General features: G+C 43.7%; 1 protein-coding gene across 3 annotated transcripts in view; it reads left to right on the top strand.

Annotated features, from left to right (window-relative positions):
- pcnx1 (pecanex 1) overlaps window positions 1-27,075 on the top strand; it is a 66,797-nt gene that overhangs the window by 37,583 nt on the left and 2,139 nt on the right. For all 3 annotated transcript variants that reach the window (XM_088924850.1, XM_088924849.1, XM_088924848.1), the window contains 24 exons: window positions 166-319; window positions 987-1,019; window positions 3,111-3,282; window positions 5,324-5,434; window positions 5,983-6,074; window positions 6,892-7,001; window positions 7,504-7,609; window positions 8,051-8,143; window positions 8,573-8,723; window positions 10,674-10,815; window positions 11,076-11,253; window positions 12,353-12,461; window positions 13,227-13,356; window positions 13,978-14,036; window positions 16,205-16,420; window positions 17,004-17,257; window positions 18,620-18,850; window positions 21,830-21,930; window positions 22,265-22,415; window positions 23,112-23,342; window positions 24,154-24,428; window positions 24,532-24,716; window positions 25,569-25,957; window positions 26,434-26,574. In XM_088924850.1, coding sequence (XP_088780976.1) covers window positions 166-319; window positions 987-1,019; window positions 3,111-3,282; window positions 5,324-5,434; window positions 5,983-6,074; window positions 6,892-7,001; window positions 7,504-7,609; window positions 8,051-8,143; window positions 8,573-8,723; window positions 10,674-10,815; window positions 11,076-11,253; window positions 12,353-12,461; window positions 13,227-13,356; window positions 13,978-14,036; window positions 16,205-16,420; window positions 17,004-17,257; window positions 18,620-18,850; window positions 21,830-21,930; window positions 22,265-22,415; window positions 23,112-23,342; window positions 24,154-24,428; window positions 24,532-24,716; window positions 25,569-25,957; window positions 26,434-26,574 — 3,814 coding nt within the window. The remainder of the gene's footprint in view (window positions 1-165; window positions 320-986; window positions 1,020-3,110; window positions 3,283-5,323; window positions 5,435-5,982; window positions 6,075-6,891; window positions 7,002-7,503; window positions 7,610-8,050; window positions 8,144-8,572; window positions 8,724-10,673; window positions 10,816-11,075; window positions 11,254-12,352; window positions 12,462-13,226; window positions 13,357-13,977; window positions 14,037-16,204; window positions 16,421-17,003; window positions 17,258-18,619; window positions 18,851-21,829; window positions 21,931-22,264; window positions 22,416-23,111; window positions 23,343-24,153; window positions 24,429-24,531; window positions 24,717-25,568; window positions 25,958-26,433; window positions 26,575-27,075) is intronic.

Here is a 27,075-nt window from a genome sequence, read left to right as displayed (position 1 = left end):
AATATTCTTATGTTTTTGCTGACTGTAACTTCTCTGGGTTAGCTGAGTAGCCGACCTCTTCATTGTTCAACCTAATGAACTTCTTTTCACTGGACTCTTCTTGCACTGCTGGTATGATACTTGGGTGGACTTAGGAGAGCTCCCTGTCTGTGTTTGTGTCGATAGGAACCGGGAGGTTCTGGAGAACGCCTTGGCAGTTACCCTGGCCGTTCTGGTGGCATTCCTGGGCTCGGTGCTTCTCATCCACGGGTTCTTCACCGATATCTGGGTTTTTCAGTTCTGCCTTGTCCTTGCTAGCTGCCAGTATTCCCTGCTGAAGGTGAGTCGAACTGGTCATGCGTCACAGCTCCCTTTGAAACCAGTGTACTCTTGCATAACCACCAGTTCACTTGAACAACAAATACAATACAGCAGGGTAATGGGGTTTCTAAAATGGTCTGGGTATCAGCTTTCGACACAGCTCCCAGTTAACACTTTATACAATACAGTCTGCAAAACGAAATTCTGGACCAAAGCAGTGCAGAAAGCCTGTCTTTTGCAAAAAGCTCTCAAAATATACTTTTTGGTAAAAGTACAACATAAGTTTCCTTTGTGTTCCTTGCCATCATGTTCTTAAGCATATTGAAGCACCTGATAGTTTATTTTAATGGGTGCTTTTTTCATGTTTGTTGTTTTCTGGCAAATGCACGGAATTTTGTAAAATGGCTGTGTGGAATTTCAGTGTCAGAAGGTATGAACTCCATTTGCTCTTGTGTTTGATGGCAGTCTTTTTCTACAACATTTTGTGTCTACAGAGGGAAATGTTGTAGATTTTCATCAAAAGATAAACATGGTATATGAAAATAAACAGTGGTTTCCTTGCGTTTTCGGTTTCCACTCTCAGTTCAGTATAAAACACTGGAATCTTGCTGAACTTTAACTGCTGATTTCTGAGGGTTGTTCTTGTTTTTCCAACCAGTTTATTTCTTCTCTTTTGTCTGCTTTAGAGTGTGCAGCCAGATTCCTCATCGCCACGACACGTACGTATGGGTCCTTTTGCATGGGCTTGTTTGAAGAGCTCTGCGGGTTCTTTAAGTTCTGATCGGCATTCCTGTGGGACAACATACACGCAGTGGAAACTGAAGGCTTCTCTGAATGGAGACAGTCTGCTTGTGTATAAAGCAGCAGTTTCCCAAGGGAAATCATTTCATAACAGCAACATATCATCCTTGCCAGTTTTGCAGACAAAGAAAGAAGTAAGACTAGTTTTGAAGGGGTTGTTTTAAAGAGCAGGTGTTGAGCTTCTGAGAAAATATTTGTTGCCACAGTGGTTTAAGCAATGTGCCTTGAATTGCAGACTGTCATTGTTCACATCTTGGCAGTGTTTTTAAAAATTAGGGATTGCTAATTGTTCTTGGTTTGTATCCATATAATTTGCAATCAGTGTAGGCAAGTGAGGACCTGCACAGCATGCAGGCAGACACAGCATCATGGCGATTGGTCCGTGAGCTTTACAGTTCCTTTCAGGAGACTTACACATGCAACACATAGATACCTGTACCTGTGTCTATACACATCCCATAAAACCCACCCATCACTCCAGTTTATTACATTGTAATATTTAAATGAATCCATGTACTGCTTTACCAAGAAATACTTTAATTAGTCAGCGCTTAATGGCATTTCTGTTTTTCAAAGGCTTTTCATTTCTACATAGTGCAAAACGTTGAGAAAATGGAGTTTGCTGTAGCTGAGTATGTGAAGTGGACTGTATAAGTGTAAATAGTGAGTGAGACCCAAGAATAACATATGAAGCAAAAAATCTGAGCATTCTGGGAACAAGAGGGGATGTTTTTGTGCTGTGGCTTTTGATAGCTTGAGCACTTTCTTTCCATTTGTTCGCAAACTTTCTGCCGTTTCAGAGTCAAGTGGCAATGGAAAAAAAATGAAAAGGATTTAGGTCTCGTAGGTCCTTAACCATTTAGAAAGGTGACGAAGACCTGAGTTAAGGTGCTTTTTCAAATTAATTGATTCAGACAAAGTGAAGTATGTACAAACCTTGTGTTTCTGTCCAAGTTGTAATAGAAAGGCTTTGCTCTTGTACTATGATTTGGCTCTTACTAGGACACAAAATGGCAAAGTGGATTGGTTCCCTTTTTCTCTCTCAATAAATTACAATAAATCTCCAAATGTTAGACTGTCTGAAAACACTGCTAATATTAAATTGCCTGCTCGATGCTGTTGTTTTTAATTTGCTGTCTTGATTTTTTTGGGCTATGCTCAAAATGTGCCTGTACTAATCCCAATTGTATGGGAAATATGCGCTATATGTTAGCATAAAGTAGTCTTATGCTGAATTGTTAATCAAATGCGATTCTGGTTTCTTGCTATTTTTTTTTTGTGCTCTACTTCTTGTCCTGTTATATATGAAATGTGTTTATCTTTTGAAAAGAACTTGTGCCCTCTCAACTCTATCTTCAGTGTGGGCCTCTAAAGCATTTTACCTCTGCCTTCAGGAACACTTGGTTTACCATTGGGGACAATACCATTACCAATTGATTCAGGCTGGATGTGATACGTAATTGTTTTGGTGTGTAACTACACACAAGAAGAAGTAAAAATTGTTGGGGTGGGGGTGGTGATTGGGCACTCCCCGATTCCAGACCAGTTTAAGACTGGGGATTCTTAACGAACGGCTGTGGCTCTGGCAGTGAGTGTGATAGAAAGAGACAGCACCTGCTTCGCATTGACATGCATCTTCACATATTACTCACATTGGACCCCTGAAAATGCCAAGAGTACCTTTCTGGGACCCTGATAATAAAGTATGTTTTGCAAACACTAGAAGGATTTTTAAAACTTCTGGATATCACAAAATTGTTTTGTTTCTTTTTAAACTTGCTGTTTTAATTGCTCTTTTTGAGTTATGCAGTAAAATGTGGTGTTGTGCTTTTTTTAATGGGATTTAACACTGGATATGTTATAGTCATAAGAGTAAAATGAAGCTCGGAATTCTCTGTACACCGTTGTCCATATTGTGGCATAGCTTTCAGCCTCGAGAAGCATGTTTTGTTCCAGGTAAAGCTGCTTTTTCCTCTCTCTCTCATGGTCTCCTCTACCTCCCCCATCAGGGCCACAATCGGATCATCGCCTACAGCAGGCCGGTGTATTTCTGCCTGTGCTGCGGCCTCATCTGGCTGCTCAACTACGGCAGCGAGAGAACATCTTCGGCCCGCTTCACTCTGTACGGTGTGGCCTTCACCAGCTCGCTGCTCCTCACGTCTGCCAGGGACCTTGTCATAGGTGAGGCAGGGTGCAGGGGTGCTCAGCTCTGGGTGTAGAGGAAACTGCAGAGCTGCTGGTTTCACAAGTTCCAAAATCACTCTCCTTAAGGAGCACATCGCTTCCGCTGTGTTTCCCTCCCCAAGTCCGTAACTTAATTTTATTAAGTATTTTCTTAATTGGTCCCTCTTTCCGTCTTCACCTGGATGTTGGGAGGTGACGTATTAAAGATATCTGTGCCTTACAGGCGTTTCTTAAATCTTCGGCCTCAGCTTCAGGACTTGGGTTCTGAAAGAGATCTAAATCATGACTCAGATGAAATGAAGTATCATAGAGTCATCATTAGTTAAAAATTAGAAATTAAATTAAAAATCCCAGGGCGTTTCTCGAAAAGAGGAGGGGTGTAACCCTGGCATCCTGGCCAAATTTCTCATTGGCCCTTACCAATCATGGCCCTCCTAATAATTCCCATCTATGAATTGGCTTCATTACTCTGCTCTCCTCCCCACTAACAGCTGATATGTGGTGAATGTTCTGGCGCACTATGGCTGCCATCGCATCATCCAGGTGGATGCTGCACATTGGTGGTGGTGGAGGGGAGTCCCCATTACCTGTAAATCGCTTTGAGTAGAGTGTCCAGAAAAGCGCTATATAAGTGTAAGCAATTATTATTATTATTAGTTGATCAAAACTATTGAAACCACCTTCCAGCTATGAGATAGAATTCTTTATAGAAGTTGATCAATTTGAAATTTAATTCAAAACTTCAGCCAGATAATGTGCGTTTGCATCCGATCTCATATCAACAAACCCCTGTTCATGAGTGAAATGACATGGAAAAGAAATGCCACCAGGAGCAAAATCGGGAGCATTTTTAAACAATGATGCTGCTGTCTTGGCAAGAAAGCACTTGACTGGCTGTAAATATTTTTAATTTAAAAGTTATTTTCTCAATAGTTGCTTTTGCAAGAGAAATGCTTGTAAACATTCTGCCGAACACTAACAGCGTTGAATTATTATTGAACCAATACAGAACAACTGAATCCTGAGGCCTTTTAAAACAGTCAGAGGACTTCAGAGAAAAGCATTGGCTGTTGAAAGGAATACAGTGTTCAAACTGGACTAATTTAAATCAGTGTTGTTAAAAATTCCCCAAACCACCAACTAAATGTGGTTTAGCCCTTTAATTGTGTCCACGGTCTAGGGTGAAGTTTTACAGCTGTGACTCCATTTTGAAGCTACAAACCATAAACCTCTAAAGCTAAAAGGACAACTTCCAAAACATTTTTCTCCAGTGCAAGTTTTAAAGAGCAAAAGAGCCCCTCCAGAACTCTTTTGAAATGGAAAAACCTTTGATTTTTATTTTGTTGTCCTGTTGTGACCAGTATTGTCATGCTACTATACCTTCAGCAAATTCTGAATAAATTGCACTCTGGAGCAAAACAGCTTTGAAAACTCCTACTATGTATTCTGTTGATTGTAGAAAAGTTTTGTTATTTTTTCATATTCCTTGAGACATTATTTTATAAGTGTTATTGTGTTCATTTGAGTTGTCCCCTAATTCAGTGGACATGCAGAACTACACATGTAGTGCCTAGCAAAAGTATTCAAGCTCTTAAAGTGATGTTTTGTTAAATTACAAAGGATGCATACACTTTTATTGAAGAGATTATCATCAAAATACTGATAAATATAATCCAAATTTAAATGTTCAAAGTGAATATTTCTATGGGTAAAATGGGTTAATTGGTGCTAAAGGTGCTTCCACCAAGTATTGACTCAGCTGAACACTTATTTGATTAAAAGTTTTCAATCTTTAGTTATTGCTGACATTAACGTTCTTTCATCCAATAAAGGTGTTGGAGTTTGAGCATTCGGTTTGATTAAAAATATCCACTTTAATAACATGTACACTTTTGTAAAGCCAAAAATTGATTTGTCATAGGAAAGAGGTGAACACAAGGCACTGTGGTCATTGGATGGGGGAAAAAGTGACACTTTAGTTCTAGCGTGTTTCCTGTTGACCAATCTTTCCTGACTGCTATGATTTACTTCCCTGCAGTGTTTACGCTGTGTTTCCCCCTCGTGTTCTTCATCGGTCTTCTCCCACAAGTCAACACCTTTGTTATGTACCTCTTCGAGCAAGTGGACATTCATGTCTTTGGAGGAAATGGTGAGCAGGGTGTTCAAGGGAGCATATCTATCGACTTGCAGTACATCATGTCATTGTAATGCGTTGGTACTTATTATTAATGATGCTGAGTTTGTTCATGCATTGCAACCAGTCAGTTTTGTGAAGCTTGTTGTGTTACCTATGTCTGAAAGTTTACATTAGCATCGACAGAGCCATACCATGTTTAAATCCACTTATGAATTAGTGGGACAATGTACATGGACGTAATATTGCCAGATATCCTGCTTTTGTAGGTGGCCCATGTATTAATTTAGAAAATCCCATGTTCATAGGATAATTTGTTTTTATGCTTCAAATCTGCAAATCTATGTGTGTACCAACACAGTTATTGAAACAAGTATTCAGTAGTTTATGTATGACTACAATAAAAATATTCTCTTGTAGGTTTTGGTACACTCATTAATCATAGTAAGCAGTATTTCAGATGTTGCAGTGAATTCACTCTTTGAGATCCAGGACACCAGCACCTGCTAGCAGTTGTGCAGAGTCTTTCTGGTTTGAGCCTGAAGGTGCTGTGTGTCTTCCAGCCTGCACCAGCCTGCCCTCTGCCCTGTACAGTGTTATTCGCAGCCTGATCGCCGTGGCCATGCTGTACGTCCTCTGCTATGGCGCTTTGAAGGTAAACGCCACTTGCCCTCTCGTCTTTGTTCTAGACAAGGATAGTGAGTTGTCAAGCAGCCTAAGTTATCCTTTAGATTGCTATCAGAAGTGTAATGGTCCAGATCTTTATCCTTTTGATGCCAATTGCTTTGGAAGCTTTACAGATTTCTCCTTCATTGCTGTAAGATTAGGTCAGACTTTTACAGAATATGTTATGTACTTCAGCCACTGCACTGCTTTGTAACCATCTACTGTACTTGGCAATGTGTATAGGAAGGAAAGATGCCCACATCTGTCCCATTTTCATTGCCTACTGATTTTTTTTTTAACTTGGACGTGGTCATCAATGTAACTGAATTGTAATTTGAACAATTTTGTATTGATGGCTGTATTTACTGTATGCAGCTAGCAAGTTGTACTTCTGTATCTTGGTTTTTCTTACTGACTACTTCATACTTCAACCCTTAATGGAGGTCTGTACTAATGTACTTTTATCAATTTTATAAAAAATATTATTTGATGGAATCTTTAAAAATATATTTTGAGTATGTGATCCTGTCTACTAGAGATCACAGCAATATTTCATGTATATTGAGTTCAAACATCTCAAGATGCTATGTTGCAACGTGTAGTAAAGGGAAGCTTGAGTGTGTGATCTTACCTAGTGAAGTCAATGTGTGGCGATACAGCCCTTGTACTGTATGTGGGGTCTTGATCAGTGAACACAAAGTGTGTGGTGAGTGTGTGATCTTGCCTTGTGAAGTCAATGTGTGACGAAACACCCCTTGTATGTGTGGTCATGTTCAGTGAACACAAAGTGTGTGGCTTTGTTACAGGAATCGTGGGATGCTCAGCACATTCCCGTGCTCTTCTCTGTCTTTTGCGGGCTGCTTGTGGCCGTCTCCTATCACCTGAGCCGACAGAGCAGTGACCCTTCAGTTCTTATGTAAGGACACTCTAAATATACTCATTTTAAACCTTTAATGTTAGGCCCTTTTAGGTTTTAACTGTGAATTCCTTTTTGCTTATTTTCACGTTTTGAAGTGCATGTTCTTTGTGTGAGATTGCTTGATTTTTGCTTTTTTAAAGAAACATTCTCTCAGTGTTAATCTGCATTGTTCCTAATTTTGGATTGTTGGGTAAAAAGGATATAAAAATTCTCATGTAATGAAACCAGATCTTCAAAAATAATAAACATAATAAACAATGTCTGGTTTGTGGTGCAGCATAATGATACTTGAGAGAAAACATAAATTATTTCTTTGTCCTCATCAGCCATATGCACTATCATAGTGAATTGCTTTTCTGGGTTTTTTTAACTATTCGATTAGAACAGGAAAGAAATCTGTGTCTCCTAAATGGAAGACAAATGATGCAAAGCATGAGTTACTCAGGTGCAGAATGGCTCCTGATTGAAAATGATCTTTGCACTCTTCTCTCCTGTCTAGCTCTTTAGTGCAGTCTAAGATTTTTCCTGACCTTAAGGACAAAAACCCAGAAGATCCTCTCTCAGAAGTGAAGGATCCCTTACCAGACAAGCTCAGGAACTCTGTAGTAAGTGTGCTGAAATCTGTGAGATTTTTGGACAGACTTGTTTCTGAGTTTTAAACTGCTTTACATCTTTGGCTTCCATATTGTAAGATGTACTGTTTTCTTCAACAATTTAACAAGAAACGCAAGAAGAAAATGGAAACCACTTAGAACTACCCAAAGGGTTGTGGGAGGATGGAACAGGTTACACAGCCATGTCGTTGATGCTGATATCTTATACTATTTGAAGAAACATGACATCCTAGATTAGGTTAGCTACTAGCTACCAAACAGGCTAGATGGGACGAATTTCTTTTGTTACTATTCATATGACCTTCCCCAGGTCCTAAAATAGTAAAGTCTGTAGTAAATAGTAAAATAGTAAAGTTTGTGATGTTGCTGTCCTGAAATCAGGATTACCTTTATTTGTCCAATAGCATTAACCTATTTCTTCTTTCTTTCCAGAATGAGCGCCTTCAATCAGACTTGATAGTCTGTGTGGTGATTGCAGTTTTATACTTTGCCATCCATGTCAGCACGGTGTTCATTGCTTTACAGGTAATGGTATTTAAGAGCATTGAAATATGAAGCACGGAGACATGTCTTTGCTTCATGTTTCTTTTAAAATATTTTATTACACTTGTAGCCAGTAAAAGCTTCATAGGCTCTGCTGTTGGCGCCATGGGTGTAATTCTGAATTGGGTGTGACTAAACCTGCCTGAGATTGTTTTCAAGCTGCAAAATAATCTTATAATCTTTCTGCCTGGTCTCAGTCAAATCTGATAACTCCCCTGTTATTACCTATATTGGACGTGCATAAATGTAGATATCAAAGAGCTTTCTGTGCAAGTTTTCCCTGAAAAGCAGGAGACTGCTACTCCTAGGCTCCTAAATATTCATTTAGCCTCTTCCTAGAATCTTACCCTCAAAAATGGATAGTTAAAAATGAATAATATTTTTGTCATTTCCCCCTCCTCTCTCCACCAGCCCTTCCTGAGCTATGTGCTGTATGCTTTGGTGGGAGCAGTGGGATTGTTGACACACTACCTGCTGCCTCAGGTGCGCAAGCAGCTGCCGTGGTACTGCTTCTCCCACCCTCTAATCAAGACCAAGGAATATTACCAGTTTGAGGTCAGAGGTAAGCCAGCTGGTTTTGCGCTTGTGATGCGATGGAGTCCCCCCATTCTCTTGCTCCTGTTCTGACTTCAAGTAGGAGAATAATGTCTGTTTTAACTTGAAATTAATATATTCGAAAAAGTAAAAGATTTTTGTAGGCTCATTCCTTGCCATTCCTTTCCACTGCAGTACTTTTTTCCAGGTATTTCTTAATTATGTTCTGCTGATTGAAGTCCTGTGATTTCAGCGTGTGGATTGAAGTTTGGATTCACAGTATGGATTGAAGCAGAACTTTACTGAGTTTTAAAACTATTCAGTAAGGAGTTGTTTTTTCTGTTAGACCTAAATCCGATTTTAACAGCTTCGTATTTTGGAGCACATGTTTGTGCTCAGTTCAGTGAACTAGATTTATCAAATGTATTTTGCACACAGTCTTATATCTTCTAATATTTTGCATGCCTTGATAAAGTCTTCAGCTGACCCATGCTCATCTGAATTCAAGCGTGGGTTTTTGTTTTTCAATGGGCTGTATACCTGTTGTGTGGATTATAAAGACTCGCGATGTATGATCATTGTAGGAATCTCAATGTAAACATATCAACAATGGTGATCTAGTGTCACAGTTTTTGCAATCATTGCATTTCAGTCTTTTCCTGGCTATGAAGTCAATTCTCAAGTAACCAATGTTAATAAGAGCACATGTTAACTTAGAATGAAATTAGAGTTTTAAAGAGATTGTAATGAGATGGTGTCCAGTCCAGGGTGAGAGCAGTGCTCTCAGCTCTACCTTGTGCCCTATGCTTTTCGGTTGCCGTGACTCCCTCTGGAAAGAAACAGGTTTTTTCATGATGTGTGGATGGATTTTTAAGAACAGTGCTGCTCTTCATCAAGGTAGCTTAAAAACATAACCACAACTCAACACATCCACTGTAAGCTCTGTCAAAGCTGATCCACCGTGCAAGTGTTGTTGCTTTATATTTATTGCTGTGACAAATGTGCTTCAGTCCAGGAATGAATATAGTTTTGATTCTCAGGAACATCACTTAAGTTTGTATGTCTTATGCCATAGTGACCAGAGTTTAACTTGGTGTTTCAGAAGATTTAAAACTACTTTGTTGTGCAGCTTCCTTTCACCATTCCTCCTGTATTTCAGTCACTAAAATGTGTGCAACAATTATTTTGAGTCTGCTGTCCCAATACTGACAATTACAGACCTATTGCAACCCTTCAGTTGTTGCACTAATTGCTTTCCACAAGTGTAACTGTTCAACCCTAATGCTTGTTAGCATAATTCAGCAGCATTTTCTGTTATTTAGTTTTACTATTCTGAATGTATCGCCCTTGGTGTATTTCATCTATATAGGTTTACTTACTTTGTTTTATTTTCCCAGAAACTTGCAGACAGGTAAAAGACACAGCATAGTACACTATACATTTAACACAACGTGATCCCATTAACAAAAAGAGACATGCATGCATGATGAGAAAGGAAAAAAAAATCGAAACATTTCTATATGCCTAAAGTAATATGAAATCCATTGTCCAAATTATGCAACTTAATAGTTAATAGGCATGGGAATAAAAGATAACTTAGTTGTGTTGCATTTAAACCTTCATGTAAGTAGTCTAAACTGACAGCCAGATGGAAGCAGCTGAGATTCACTGTGAAAGGGGTTTTTATTGGCCTCATTATTTGTTTGATATTGATGTCTGAGAGCTGTAGTTGACAGTTTCATAAGTACCCATGAGAAATTAAATTGCCTGAAACTGCTTAACCAAATGGCTCCACTTTGTTTAGAAATGTTATCCCTGTATTTCTACACAACAAGTGTTCAATATTAACTATTAAATGGTAAAAGGTATTAAATGATACACCAGACACTCTTACATCCCCGAGGAGAGAATTTCTCGTTGTGTTGACTCTAGCTGGGCTGTCTTACACATCTTTCCTGTGTTAATTCCTCCGGTCCAGGAGCTGCTCATGTGATGTGGTTCGAGAAGGTGCACGTCTGGCTGCTGTTTGCGGAGAAGAATGTGCTGTACCCCCTAGTCATCCTGAACGAGCTGAGCGGCAGTGCCAGGGCAATCGCCAGCCCCAAGAAACTGGATACGGAGTGAGTCTCTGCCTTTCCCAGTCTTCCTCATAGAGGAACAAGGCCAAGTCCCGAAGACGATTTGAAAAAAAATCTAATTTGTTATCAATCTAAACTCTGCTTGAGCTGCAGGTCAGCCAGGGACATCTTGCATTGGCAAACTAGTCTGTTCAGTACTGGAAAAGTATTTGTGAAGTTCCTTCCCCAGTTGTCTAACTGGGACAGGAAAGGCGGGCCTATGGGCCTCCAGTCTGAATTCCCTCTTCTTTGCTCTGTCTCAGAGTGGGGGCTCTGATGATCACCATTGCTGGGCTGAAGCTCCTGCGCTCCTCCTTCAGCAGCCCCACCTACCAGTACGTCACCGTGCTCTTCACCGTCCTCTTCTTCACCTTCGACTACCGCTCGCTGTCCGAGACCCTGCTGCTGGACCTCTTCCTCATGTCCATTGTCTTCAGCAAGGTAAGGTCCTCAGCGTGCCTGAGGTGCTGCAAAACCTCAGAGTACCCCTCCAGCTTGAAAAAAAGTGAACAAGCATCGGGAGCATTTGCCTCATATAGGACATGTTTAATTTAGTGATGATTTAGTTAACCGGCTTAGCCAAAACTGATGTCTAGTGGTTATGGTACTAGGAACAGTCAGCTGTGTTCCCTTGATGTCTTGCAAGATCCTCTCCAGCTCAGTTCTTTCATAGTGTAACTGCTGATGCTGCTGTTCACACTTTTAATAAGTGAGGGAAAAAAAAGGCACTCTCTTTGTAGAGTTTTAACCGCCTATGCCTGTTGTCCACTCTTGTGTATATTCAACGAATGGTGCAGAAGCTGTATGGATTTGTAGTTTTTGAACAGTCCTTTTTTTTTTAGTCATTTAAAGCCCAACTCCACAGGGAGAAAACACACAAACAATTACAAAAAAAAGCAGACATACTTTTCTTCTAGAGATACACAACACACGGCAAAAGGATTTTCTTGTAAGCAAGCGACATTGACAATTTTTCTAAGGTAATCCAAACACTGCTCTCTGTTTATTGACTACTGCATGTTCCAGGAGTTTGTAACAACGCTACCCGTAAATGAGGTGTGTGAATTCAAGTCCGAACAAGCACGAGAAATTAGATTTAATAGTTTTTAAACCTAATGTCTGTCTTGAAATGTCTAGCAGCTGGTTTTTGCTTTTTTCGTGTCCCTTTCTTTAACTCTGGAGGCTTTGACTTAGATCCCTGCTTGACTGTGGCACCCCTGTGCACGATTGGGCATTCCAACCTTCGTCTTCAAGTCTGGGCTCATCTTCAAGTCTGATTGCCTTGTGGGGCTCATCTTCAAGTCTGATTGTCTTGTGTTTGGCAATTTGAGTCAGTAGTAGGTAAAGAAATCTAAAGGCTTTTTAATGAGGGGGAGATGTGAATATGAAGTTTTTTTCCTCCATACCCTGTGTGTATTGTGTGTAAGAAACTGGCTCTCTGGCTTCAGAGTTCATTTTGCAAGGTGGAGATCATTTCATTTCTCCTGCGGGCATCTAGCAGCTTTGGTAAGTGGGTGTGTTCCTGGTGTTTGTCTTCTAGCTGTGGGAACTGTTCTACAAGCTGCGCTTTGTGTACACCTACATCGCCCCCTGGCAGATCACATGGGGCTCGGCCTTCCACGCCTTTGCCCAGCCCTTTGCAGTGCCTCGTATCCTTTAAACTCCAGACTGACTCAAACTGGGGTAATTAGTGGAGTACCACAGGGATCTGTACTGGGACCGTTGGTCTTCTTAATTATATCAGTGATGTAATTAGTGGAGTACCGCAGAGATCTGTACTGGAACCATTGCTCTTCTTAATTCTATGAGTGATGTAATAAGTGGAGTACTGCAGGGATCTGTACTGGAACCACTGCTCTTCTTAATTCTATCAGTGATGTAATTAGTGGAGTACTGCAGGGATCTGTACTGGGACCACTGCTCTTCTTAATTCTATCAGTGATGTAATTAGTGGAGTATTGCAAGGGCCTGTACTGGGAACTATTCTAGAATAGTTAGTAAATAAGTCAAGTTTACAGATGATATCAAACTAGGGGGATCAGCAAACACTTTGGAACTGGCAAATGAAATTAAAAAAGATTTATGTAACGTTCAAGACTAGGCAAACACCTGGCCAGCGACATTTAAGGTAGACAAGTTCACATATTCCTGCAGTGGTTGCATTAGTATACTTCAAAACAGCTTTGTTTGAATGTAAAAAAACACCAAATTTAGATTGTACATTAGTATTTACAGAGTTTTAAAATATTTTTGGAAAACCGTAGTTTTAAGATAACTAAGAACAGCCGTCCTGGTAATACTGAACAGAGTACGATGAAAAACTTTAATATCTGTGAGAGAATGTATATTCAGCAGGGCTGGAGGTTGTGTCGGCATCCTTGCGCAGGTTGTGTCCTTGACTAGGTGCCCTGCAGACTCGGCCATGCTGTTTGTCCAGGCCGTGGTGTCGGCAGTCTTCTCCACACCCCTCAACCCCTTTCTGGGCAGCGCCATCTTCATCACTTCCTATGTGCGGCCCGTCAAGTTCTGGGAGAGAGACTACAAGTAAGAAGACCTCTTGTCCTTTTTTTTGTACCATCTCCTTTCCTTTCCCATGCTCTGTACTCTCTAGATCATACTCCAAACAAAAACGTTTTTAAAAAGCACACAAACATGGCCTTAAGTGACTAAAAAATGTTCATTCTGAGCACAGGTTGGGCTCATTGTGAATTCTAGCCTGGGTTGTGATTACCCAAGCAGTACCTAATTGGCAGAGCTCCCCCTAGGGGTAGAGTTGGGATTAGTCTGCCTGGAATTCTGTTGGTTTTCTTACAAATATCACTTTCTGTGGCTTGCCAGGCATCTGCAGGCTTGCAGTGATGGCAGTGAGAGATGGGCTTATCCCCCTGTAAAGTGTTGTGGAGCAGTGTCAGAAGAAAACTAATGTGATGTGTCCATTTATCATTTCATTTCAATTGAACTGAGTTCTCATTCTCTCCATGTGGTGAAGGAGTCACCATTACTGGGAGCCAAGATTTGGAGAAACAATCATTCCAACAATCATCCTCCACAACCTTTAAATAATAATTGGAGAAAAAAATTAAAAATACAAAAACTTGGAAAAGGTGAGAATATATAAACCTGAATTAACAAGAAAATTCGTTTTCTTCATGTGTTTTCTTGTAGCACAAAGCGGGTTGATCACTCCAATACCAGACTGGCTTCTCAGCTGGACAGAAACCCAGGTAGGACAACAGAATAAATAAGTGATAGATAAAAGCCTAATTGCCGCAGATTGATTGATCCTGAGCACAAATACCTTAAACACCACCTAGAGTCCCATCTGGATCTCACTGGAAGAATCTCTCAATTAGTCGATGCCTTTATGCTGTCTTTGCAGTTAGGTTGTTGAGTACAGCCTGGAGCGGCAATAAATGCTGCAGAATTTGGTAATTCAATACCGGATGTGGTTTTCAGTTTGGGGATTTTGGAATTGATTGTATTTTTATCCCGGGTTAAAGAAACCTGATTCTTAATGTGGTAATTAAAAATAGATGACTAACATTGCTTTCTTAAAAAGCATGTAAATGTGTTAAGTCTATCACACTGTGCATTGAATGGACTGAGCTAAGCAAATGACAATATATTTCGAAGTAGCCAACCATTTTCTTAAATAATGTGTTTTTGAGATTTCAAATTAAACATTGAATGAAAAATTCGTTTTTGCGTTCTTTTCTGAGTATCATTGGGCAGTGATGGGCTTGAATGACTAAACACTGAGCATTTTCATTTAAATATACACAGTTAAATGACACACAGCTGATTCTTTTTAAATCGAATAATAAAAAAAGGATGAATAAACCTGTGTGCATCAGTCCATCGTTCAGGCAACTGCGTCATTTAGGGCAGAAATTACCGGCATCTGAAAATTGCCTTTCTGATTCCACGCTGATTGAGGAGTTGATAGCTGAGCTGAATGAACATGAAGATCCCCACCTCCTCTTTCAAGGAGGGTTATTTCTGTTCTGATGAACGTCATCAGATAAGTACCTGCTGGTACTGTTGTCCTCGCAACTGTACTGCTCAGGGAGCTTTTCTGGGCAACCCAGTTTCACTGCTGCTGCTTGGTTAAAGCTGGCTGCTCCTACTGATCAGATGATCTCGATCAGGTTCAACAGACTTCACTTCAGTCAAGATCCACTCTGTTGATTTTAAAGGAACAAGTAAAGGTTTATTCCATGCTGAAAAGAGAAGAAAGGAAACAACGTTTTGGCTGTGGAGCCTTCTTCGGGTGTCAGCCGAAACATTGTGTTTTCTTTCTTCTCTTTTCAGCATGGAACAAACCTATTACATGTTCCTTTGCAGCCTACGGATGCTGACGCAGCTACCCACCTGAACTATTGATCTTAGCTTTGTTATTCAGCATAAAGCACTGCTGCCTTGCTGGTTCATGCAGCTGAGGAGGTTCTCCTGAGCAGTACGTGTGGCCTTTCCCAACCCAGGGACGCTGTACATCATGAATGAAGAAAAAGTAAATAAATAAAAGTAAATGGGGAAAAAAACAAGAGCATACAGGTTTTTATGAATTCACTGTAGGCCATCGGATGTAGACCTTGGCAAAAAGGTAAGTTTTAAGTTTAGATTTGAAGAGAGTTCAAATCTAAGAGAGAGTTAAGTTGTCTCTCTGAGGAAGTTCATTCCACTGGAAGAGCAACGGAGAAGGCACGGTCACCAAATGTCCATGATTTAGTCCTGGGGAGAGTGAGTAGAGGACTGCCCTCAACTGAACGGAGCCTATGGGGATGAGTGCAAATGTGGAGGAGTTCAGATGGAGCCAGATTGTTTAGAGCCCTGAAAGTCAGTAACAAGATCTTGTATTGAATAAATGACTTTATAAGCAACCAATTTAGAGACTTAACAGTAGGAGTGATATGCTGCCAGGGTCTGGTGTGAGTATGTTATCTAGCTGCAGAGTTTTGAACATATTGCAATTTATTGAGAAGAGAGGTAGGGAACCCATACAGTAAAGAGTTGGAGAAATCAAGCCTTGATGTTATAAATGCATGAATCACGCACTCAGCATCGGACATTGATAAAAGTTGCCTGATGCATAGCGTGTTAATGTTTTTGCAAATAAGGAACCGTGAAGCAGAAAGTGTTTCCATAAGTTAAATTACACTTTACTTAACTGCTACTCATGCTTCTAATTGTTTAATGGGATACTAACTGAAGTAAGGTAAGGGATCTTGTACTCGTTTTTTTTGGCAGTTTCACGACTGATGTCAGAGCCCAGCAAACCAAGTTTCTGTAGGCTTGTGGTCCAGAATGCGCAGACGCGAGGACTACACCGGTGTGGTCTGTGACCAATGCAGAGAGGTCCTCACTGTGGCACTGTCTGTGTGTCCCTGTCTAGGCTCTGATGACAACAACCTGAACTCCATCTTCTACGAGCACCTGACGCGCTCGCTACAGCACAGCCTGTGCGGTGACCTCCTGCTGGGCCGCTGGGGCAACTTCGGCACCGGGGACTGCTTCATCCTGGCCTCGGACTACCTCAACGCGCTGGTGCACCTCATCGAGATCGGCAACGGGCTGGTCACCTTCCAGCTGCGGGGCCTGGAGTTCCGGGGTGCGTGTGGGCAGCCGCCTTTTTCTTTTCGGCTTGCTGTCCGGATGAAATATGTCCAGTAAGCAGGAGGTCTGAACACCCTGGAGATTTTTTAAATGCAACCTTTGCACAGCAATTTATTCAAAGTTGCACTGACAGCTGATCATCAATTAGCGAAGTTCTCTTCAGAACCATTGATAACTGAGCTGGGAGAGTCGCGAATGCTGCAGGAATGGAAAACAGCGATTGGAGCTTTTCTGTCCTTGAGGTCCAGCATCATCTATGAGAAATTGTAGAAATCATTGATGTTGTCTCCAGGTTTTACCATTATAGAATAAGCCAATCTGTAGTACCACTGTATCTAGTTGTGCAGACATGTTGTGTTTACAGCTGTTGATTAAACCTACAGGATTTAGTATATATGGCAGCATGTTTGGTTACGTCAGATTTATGGGGGAATTAAACAGAAACTGATCTGACCATCCTGCTAGATCTCCTACAAAGTAAATGAAATAAATTAGCAGCTGCTGGTGTTCAGATGCGATGGATGGCAAGCGGTGAGTAGGGTATTTATTTGGGAACCCTGTGCTGGTTTCCTGTGCAGGGACGTACTGCCAGCAGCGGGAGGTGGAGGCCATCACGGAGGGTGTAGAGGAGGACGAGGGCTGCTGCTGCTGCGAGCCGGGACACCTGCCCCACGTGCTGTCCTTCAATGCGGCCTTTGGGCAGCGCTGGCTGGCCTGGGAGGTCCTGGTCACCAAGTACGTGCTGGAGGGCTACAGCATCACTGACAACAGCGCCGCCTCCATGCTGCAGGTGTTCGACCTGCGCCGCATCCTCACCACCTACTACGTCAAGGTAGCCTGCCTGGGGGGCTGAGGTCATAGGGGGAGACCTGGAGGGCTGCGGTCAGGGGGAGACCTGGGGGGCTGTAGTCAGAGGGGAGACCTCAGAGGCTGAGGTCATGGAGGGATCCTGGGGGTCTGCGGTCATGGGGGGAGACCCGGGGGTCTGCGGTCATTGGGGGAGACCTGAGGGTCTGCGGTCATGGGGGGATCCTGGGAGTCTGCGATCATTAGGAGACCTGGGGGGAACAGTCAGCTTGCAGTAAATCTGCAGCTTCGTCCTACACACTGTTTCCACAACACTATAGCCCAGAGTGTCTCAACCACACAGTGCAGAACTTGGGATTTTACAGATGACAAATTAAGCAACACTTTGTTCGTGTAAATTAATTTAGTAGAATAACCAAAGTGTTGTGTCACACGTTAGTTGATATGCACTAGACAGTGAGGCTGTACTCTACAAGTCTTGTGAGGTGCAAGTTTTTCATGGTTCACAAACTTAAACAAAAAGAAACTTTGAAAAAGCTTTGAAAGAGCTTCAAGTTTTGCGATCATTTGTTCTGTCAAAAAAGGGCTACAAAACCATGGGAATATGAAAATATTCAAGCAGCATTATTAATCTGCTCAGATTAAACACTAAAAATAAATTTATAATAATAATGATTTGCTTGTATTGGAAACACATATGGAGGTGTGGTGGGAGGGGGGAACAATATGTTGCCCAAAGTTTATGGAAGTGTAAGCATAGTATGTCAGTGTAGGCTGAGGAACAAACTGCCATAACCTCCTGCTCCCGATATTGTGATTTGGTCTTCTCAGTCAGCTGAAATGCTCTGAAACATTGCTCCAGAGTGGCTTATTTGAAAATAAGTGCTTACACACAGAAAGCAGGGTTCAGCAATACAACATGCATGTGATGCCAACTACCAAGCCACAAAGGCAAAATGTTTGGACAGAAAGGAAGAAATTGGCATGGGCAGTATGCAGTTCACATGACTTTTCTTCTGCGTTGTGGATTTTGCACACTGATTCAAGAGTGCAAAATTCATTTCCAGACGAATATCTTATTAATACTACCTCCAGGAGTAGGATTAATCCGGGAACAAAACCAATGCCTCAATTCTCAATACTGCATATGTGTCCACTGTGAGAATTTTATTGGTGGTACAGGTCATCCCAAGATTTGAAACAAAAACAAGACAAAGTACCCCAAAATTAAGGACCCCTAAATGTAGTGGAAGTGTCCAACTGCACAGATGTTCCTCCTTGTGGCAATTCATCTTGTCAGCATACAGGATCACGTTCTCCACAGCTCCCTCCTTATAACCGGGAAGTGCCCGGCAGCTCAGTGCGTTTCGGGTGGTTGTTCCAACAGGGCATCATCTACTACGTGACGACCTCAGACAAGCTGGAGGAGTGGCTGGGCAATGAGGCCATGCAGGAGGGGCTCCAGTGCTGCAGCGACCGCAACTACGTGGACCTGGACCCCACCTTCAACCCCAACATCGACGAGGACTACGACCACCGCCTGGCTGGCATCTCCCGAGAGAGCTTCTGTGCCGTCTACCTCAGCTGGATCCAGTACTGCTGCTCCCGCCTGGAGAAGGTGCTCGCCCCGCAGCCGGTTACCATCGATGCCTTTCCTTCGGGTGGTGGGCCTGGGAGGGCTTGTTTTTTCCTGACGGTTTAAAACCGTTAGTCGCCTGGGTGTACATGCCTGCATTTCGTTCATCCTCCTCCTTGTCAGTGTAAAAGAGCACTCTTTAGTGATAAAGGCATGTGGACTGCTTCTCCTGAAAATGGTTTCCGTGGGATATTGCACATTTTCTGACAAACATGTCAGTGTTAAATACCCGACACTATCAAACATTGTAATGCCACCTTGGAAACAAACATGAACAGTAGAGGGCAGTGCTGGAAAGCATTTTAATTGTTTTGCTGTTTTAACGTACAGTATACAAATTCCTCACATTCTGGCTGCTTTAATTCTTTCCAGTTTTAACAGGAAAAAAAGCCACCATGTTTAAAAATTAACTACTATTATTATGGAGTTTGCAAACTTGCTTTTAGATTTTATTTTTTATTTTTTTAGTTTACAGTTGTAATCATAGCCGGCCCAGGGACGCCAAATATGTAACGTTGCCATAGCCAAAATGTAAATGTAGTGGCTCTCTGAAGGCACCAGTTCTGTAGGGTTTGGGCATTTACTGTGACAATTATTAATTGTAGCAGTAAATCACAAAGTTAATTCTTTTGATGGCTTTAGAATCCAACCATGCGACATAACTCAAACAACGCACACACACAGGTACTAATACACGAGGATACATTTATTAATACATAAAATATGCATATAAACCTAACAGATCTTATCGAGAGGGTTATCAGAATACAAAAGATATATATTCAATCAGTTGCGAAGAGTTACATATATCAAGAGGACATACGTTCAGTATATCATTCATTAAGACTGTTTCGTAAATGCACTTGGTTATAACTTCTACATCAGATACTCAAAACAAGTACATAACTCTTAGGAATTAAATTGATATCAACTGGTTGGGATAACAATTGAATTCTCGAGCTGTAATGCATTGAAGTTGAATACTCATCCAATTTCTGGGGATTCATATCTCCTGCAGGCACAAAGAATCAGCTGCAGGCTTGTTGCTGTCCAATCCGCGCTCTCTGGCTCCGTGCCAGGCTGTGCTGTGCGGCTTGCGACGGTGCGCTGCTGATGCTCACTGACCGGCTAGTTAGTGTTGGCTTTAACTAGCAAAGTTTGTGCACAGGAGAAAAGATGACTGTGGACCCCAGCAAGTCAGGAAGAGGACCGGTTCGTTCCTAATGAAGCGCTAGTTCTGAATAGTGATTCAGCTGTCCACAGTTCCGACCTGTTCACGAGGCCTGCTGCTGTTGCTAACCTCGGGTGGATCCTCTGGTTACTCTCTGGCAACCTCCGCTCTAGACTCTTAGAACAAAGGAAAGTTCTGGCACTCGGACACACTGGCCGTTCCGTGGTTGTCCGGGCTGAGTCTCAGGATGGTCAGGAGGCACGCTGCGAGAATGTCCTGCCCTTGGGAGCCTTCTGCTCCTGGGCCGTCCTGCCCTGGAATTCTCCTTTGAATTCCCTTTAGAACAGTCCACAGAAGTCCACTGAATCTTTTGAATCTCTTACTGAATCTCCCAGGCTCTCTGTGTTGCCTGTTTTTACCTGGAGGAACTTCAGCTCGTTGATTGGCTGAAAGTTCCATGGGCATCAGAGTCCCACGTGGGTTACTCGGCCCTACCAGTCCCTGATTGGTTGATCAAGGTGAGATATGAGTCACTTACTCCTGACACTTAGGAATGCAGTCCAGATGTCCAACTGGCACTCCCTAGACAGATAGGCACCAATGGATGACCATTGATCATGATAGCCAGGCTTAGCTAAGTGCATCCCCCTTTGGGAGCTGTCCTTATCAAAAGAAAACATCTTAAATCAGCCTGCATGAATAGTTTCTCTGTGGCTGCACCACAGAGATGAACAGAGAAATGGGGCCCTTATTTGGGAAGCTCAGCAACACTTAATTCTGTCTTATTAACAAGCATTGCCGCTACACAGTGTTGACATTACCCGTAACCAAAGAACATGAAAGATTTAAAATCAGAGGCCATTCAGCTCATGTAGACCATTTGGTTGGTAGTATCTTGAGTAATAAGCATCTCATTGACCCTTTTCTTGAAAGAACCTGTGTGAGGGTTGAGAGTAATCTTTATCTATAACTTCTAGGTTGTTTAAAGGAAATTTAACATGTTTTGGGCTAACTTGCTACATACTCCAACAACCCTTTGCATAAAGGATTGCCCCTGGTTTTCTGTTATTCCACATAGTTTGCATTGGTTTTACTGGTTTGTGTTTCACTGTTCAAGACCTGGTATTACTGCTTATCCCAAGTAGGCCATTGAGAGGGATCTTTGTGGAATTTATCATGCTTCTCTTTCAACCTTTAAGTTGGAAAGAGAGAAGTAGAAAAGAAATCATAATGCTTGTGAACATTTAAGTTGAAAACAATTTTAAGATGCTTTAAAAAATACCCTTTGATTTATATTTTGTATTTTTCCTGGTTAACATTTCACTCTGCCAGTCTGAGTTACACACACATATAGACAGCTTGTTTTGATGATAATTCTCAGCCCTGTGGCAGTGAAGCTGGTATTCTTAATGAAAGTGAATTAGGTGTCAGAGGAGATTATTACAGCTGTAATTGGCTATGATGTGGGATATAATTGAATGCAAATTGATTTGCTCTGTGTGTTAGCCTGTTCAGCCATTGGGTATTACTATTAAGTGCTAAAAAATGTCAAAACCATGTTGTATGCAGTTGTATTTACTCGGGCTCACAGTTTATGCCACATTGCATTAATATGGAGATATACTCTGCTGCGATTCAATGTCATCATTATGGTGTGCTCAAATGAGACTGTCATGCTTAATTTAATACCTTACGCCGAGCCAGGCTTGAGCCCTGGTCCATCGAAAAAGGCTTGTGCATAGCCTCGGCGCTTGCCCGTGACGAAGCTGTGTGTCTGTGCGTCTCCACAGCCCCCGGCCTGCGACAAGGACTCGGCCCTGGTAACGCTGTCCTACGGCCTGTGTGTGCTGGGCAGGAGGGCACTGGGGACTGCCTCCCACCACATGTCCAGGTAACCAGTTCACAGACCGTGCTCCTGCAGGAAAGGACCAGGCTTTGTCAGCGCCCTGGCTTTTCCTGGCCGGCCTGTCCAGATCCTTCTTTTTGTCCAACAGGGGTTGTCGCCAAATAATAATATGAGCCAATATTTGTATCAGTTAATCAAAGTAAGAGCATAAGTATGAGTGACAACCATGGGGGACCGTGTGCAACACTTCCTGTCTGTTTTTCTCTTGCAGTGAAGTGCAGATGAAATTAATATATTCCCCAGACTACCTGGTATAGGACTGTGGTCTCTACTGGTCTCTACCGAATTAATGGGTCCTATTTGCTGGATTTTTCTATAGTAACCTGGAGTCTTTCCTGTATGGGCTCCATGCCCTGTTCAAAGGGGATTTCCGAATCTCCTCTGTCCGGGATGAGTGGATATTCGCGGATATGGAGCTGCTGAGGAAGGTGGTCGTGCCGGGGGTCCGCATGTCTCTCAAGCTGCACCAGGTAAAGGGGCGGCCTCACTGCTTCACTGCCGCACTGCCCGACGACCTCACAGTCTCACTGCCGCACTGCCCGACGACCTCACAGTCTCACTGCCCGACTGTCTCACTATCACATTGCCCGACTGTCTCACTATCACATCGCCTGTCTCACTGCCTCACTGCCCGACAGCCTCACAGCCTCACTATCACACTGTCTTACTTCCACACTGCAGCGCCGACAGTGCTCTCTCCCTACAGCTGCTTTATTTCTCCAAAGAAGAATGAATCAGTTGGTGGCTGTGAAACCCATTCAGGGGACGCCTTCCGTAGGTACAGCTCAATGATCCAACAGCTGGATCAGTACAGATATTCATAGTGCTGTTCTTCAACAGTGGTAACATTTGTCATTTTACTAAGACTGCACACACCTGTAGATACACAAGTCTGAAAGACCACCTATTAGGACTTCAGCAGCCATAAAGCAAAGGCAATGAGTGGGTGAGTGGGTTTAATAAGTTGAGGAAGACACTCTTTCCTCTGTGGAAGGCAGCAACTCATTAACACATTGTGTGAGCTAAATTAGAATCAGCCAGCATGTGTGCAGTCCATACCTGGGACCAAAACTGTTGTAACTTATAACCTTTTGCAGGAAATTGCCAAGGACTGATGGTCTGGCTTTTCATATTGTTGATTTTCCTTGCCTGCTTCTTACCCCCAGGACCACTTCACCTCCCCTGACGAGTACGAGGAGCCGGCGGTGCTGTACGAAGCCATCTCCACCCACCAACAGACCCTGGTGATCGCGCACGAGGGCGACCCTGCCTGGCGCAGCGCCGTGCTCTCCAACTCCCCCTCCCTGCTGGCGCTGCGCCACGTGATGGACGAGGGCACCAACGAGTACAAGATCATCATGCTGAACCGCCGCTACCTCAGCTTCCGTGTCATCAAGGTGCGCACAATGCCAGGAGTAAGAGTCCGGTTGCACAGCAGTGTGCGCCATGCCAGATGCAGTGGCACTGTGGTGGCACTGTGGCTAAGGATCTGTGCCTGTGGCTGGAAGGTTGCCAGTTCGAATCCCGTGGCCAGCAGAGGAATCCTACTCCGTTGGGCCCCTGAGCAAGGCCCTTAACCCCAACTGCTCCAGGGGCGCCGTATGAATGGCTAACCCTACGCTCTGATCTTATCTTATCTTATATGCTGCAGGCTCCAGGAGAACTCACACAAGGTGTTTCTTGTCAAGTAGACGGAGACAGCGATTTTTTTTCTGGGTCTTTGGTTTTGTGGCTGCAGCTTCTAAAATTATCTGAATGAGCTCAAACTTCTGTGTTTTTCCTCGGCAAGGTGTACGATGCACAGAACCGGTTGTTTTGTGTTGTTACACCAAAAATATAAAAGGGATTTCTGGTGAAATATTTTGTATATTGTGAAGTGCTTTTCCTTGGCAAGCTTAACAGTGGTAAAAATGCTCTAGAGTTTCGCCACACTTAAATGTTTTCTTCATTGAAATTGACTTATTGGAGCTGAATCATTGTTCTATGCATGTATCTCATTCATTTTCCTTGAAAAATGTATTATACTGATAGTTTTCCGTATTTAAAAAACATTTTATTTTGCAACAATGAAAATGGAGTTACCTTTCTATCAAAGGACGCTTTCCTGCCATATATGAGCACTGCCTTTTACACGCTGCCAGAACATCGGGCCCTCAAGGCTTCAGCGGAGTAGAGCAGTAAGGGATCACTGTTGCCCCTGTGCTGCAGGTCAATAAGGAGTGCGTGCGTGGACTGTGGGCGGGGCAGCAGCAGGAGCTGGTCTTCCTGCGCAACCGCAACCCCGAGCGTGGCAGCATCCAGAACGCCAAGCAGGCCCTGCGCAACATGATCAACTCCTCCTGCGACCAGCCCATCGGCTACCCCATCTACGTCTCCCCGCTCACCACCTCCTACTGCGACTCCCACGGCCAGCTGCGCCACATCCTGGGGGGCCCCATCAGCATAGGCAACATCCGCAACTTTGTGGTCGGCACCTGGCACAGGTACTGGGGGGGGGAAGGCGGCGATGGGGCACGGGGGAAGGGGGCAGGGCTGTTGATCTGTGGGTGACGGCAGCGCGTGAGCGGGGCTGCTCTCTCCCCGCAGGCTGAGGAAGGGCTGCGGAGCCGGGTGCAACAGCGGCGGGAACATCGAGGAGTCGGACGGCGGGGGCGGGGCCTCGTCGGGCAGCGGCAGCGGGGCGGGGCTGGACCCCCAGCAGAGCGGCTTCTCTCAAGGTGGGGGGGGCGGCGGCCTCGCGCCCCCCGTGTCCTACCAGCCCCACGCCCTAGGTGAGCCTGGTCCTTCTAGTGCCGCGCTGCACTCGGGGCCCCTGGCGTCAGCACATGAACTCATCGCCGAGATCTGAGATCTGGTCTACACAACCTGGGACATCAGATGAATTGACCTAATTAAGGTCTAATTGGTCCAGTTCATCCCTCTTCTGTGGCTTTACAATGTTGGTGATTAAAAAGACCCAGAACTCTAGAGACTTGATTCGGAAGTGTTTCTGAGAGCATGCAGGGATTACTTCATGTGCTTCTTGAACCGTGTCAAATTGAGACTGACAGTTGAAGACACTAGCAGTTTAACTGAGACACTATAGATTAAGTAGTTTAGAGCAGTAAATAGTAATTTATGACAAACCTCTCAGACCAGAGAGGATTGTATAGATTGTACAGTATATGTGGCTTAAAGATAGAGCTGAGATCCGTTACTACAGTCCTTGGTTGTTGAAGTCATCCTTTCTCCAGACTACACTTCTCGAAGCCCTTGTTGATGGCTTTTCTGCCAACATGTCTTGAAGATCACATTTTAATCTTTAGCAGTATGCGTACAATCAATATTTTTGAGGTTTTGGTGGATTAAAAATCTGCATTTACAGTGGATCAGTGTATTTAGGAGGTGAAAGTTTCTGTAACACAATCCCCCTTATCCACTGTGCATTTCTGAAAGGTATTCTTCTGTTGCCCTGACTTCTGTTCATTTTCAGATTAAATGCCCTGATTTTGCTCATCCCCTGATCTCAAAGTCCCTGTTTTCGATTAAAATGCCTAGTTTTAGAACTGTTAAACCGCAGCTCCTTGCAGCCCTCTTGAAAAGGCAGCTATGCCTGGCCTGACCCCGTCCTCCCTGTCTCCCAGGCACGAGCCAGAGCTCCCAGTCGGTGCAGTCCGGGCTGGTGCGGCACTCCCCGGCACGCGCCTCGGTGGCCAGCCAGTCCTCCTGCCGCTACAGCAGCAGCCGCCACTCGTCCCTGCGCACCTCGGCCACGGGCCTGGAGCCCTGCCGCCGCTCCTCCACCAGCCAGCTGTCCCTGCGCGCGCTGCCCACCTCCATCCAGCTGCGCCTGGCCCCCGACCCCGCCGGCCCCTCGGCCAGCCTGTCCAGCCACAGCATCCCGCCCTGCAAGAGGCACACGTTGGCGGGGCTGCTGGGCAGCGAGGGGCTGGGCGGCCCCGAGCCGGCGCCAGGGGGTCACCTGGCACTGGGGTGCGTCAACCGCCGGGAGGATATCTCCTACAGGGTGCAGGTGAGTGATCGCCATTACCCGCTGCCCACACGAACCCAATCTTGAGCTGCTCTTAACTGGGGCTCGTCCAGTGCCTGTAGCAGCACGTGGAATAGAGTCCCTTGTTAGCCCATATCTGACTAGTGTATGACTTGGCAGGGCTCTACATCTAAAACGAGCAGCTCCACAGAATCTGCATCTGAACTGGCATGCTTCCTAATAATGTGACCAGGAGAGAAGTAAGCAAACTCATTTATAGTGAGGAAAAGCAGAAACCTGTTAAATACTGTTGCAAAGCTCATTTTAGTGTTCTGCTCTGATGTTTAGACATTGAAAGTTTTTCCACTACTGTTTACACCCCACCTATTGCCTGTGTGATCTATGGGATTGAGCTGTGCTTGGATATAGTGACCAATACCGACAGAGCTCTAAAATCAAGGTGGCTGCTGCGACTGCTCTGGCTCTGAGCTGATGGGACGTGTCTTGTTTGCCTCCAGATTGTGGACGTCAGTCAGGTCCTGGAGACAATCAACCTGTCCAAGCGCAAGGAGCTGCAGTGGCCTGACGAGGCTATGCGTCTGAGAGCCGGGCGGAGCTGCTGGAGGGACTGGAGCCCCCAGGAGGGCATGGAGGGCCATGTGAGTCTGGAGTCCACTGCCGCCAGCAGGATTGGGTTAATGGCCTTGACATTGACATTACTGTGTAGCTCAGGCACCAGGGGTTCTGTGTGTTGTACAGTATGTATGTGACCATGCCCCTTGCAGAGCGGTCATGCCACCTTAGAAGTATCTGATTTGATTGCAGTCTTACAAACAAATATACAGTCATGTGAAAAAGAAAGTACACCCTCTTTCAATTCTATGGTTTTATATATCAGGACATAACAAAAGGTTATCTGGTCCTTACCAGGTCCTAATATTAGGTAAATCTAACCTCAGGCGACAAACAGCACATAACAGATTCCACTATGTCATTATTTAACAAAAAAAAAGCCAACATGCAGAAGCCATGTGTGAAAAACGAAGTATACCCCATGATTCCGTAGCTTGTAGAACCACCTTTAGCAGCAATAACGTGAAGTAATCGTTTTCTGTATGAGTTTATCAGTCTCTCACATCGTTTTGAAGGAAGTTTGGCCC

The sequence above is a fragment of the Atractosteus spatula genome, chromosome 9 (genome assembly GCF_055471065.1).
Source record: "Atractosteus spatula isolate fAtrSpa1 chromosome 9, fAtrSpa1.hap1, whole genome shotgun sequence".
Classification (NCBI taxonomy): domain Eukaryota; kingdom Metazoa; phylum Chordata; class Actinopteri; order Semionotiformes; family Lepisosteidae; genus Atractosteus; species Atractosteus spatula.
This window is presented reverse-complemented; position numbering and strand designations above follow the sequence as displayed.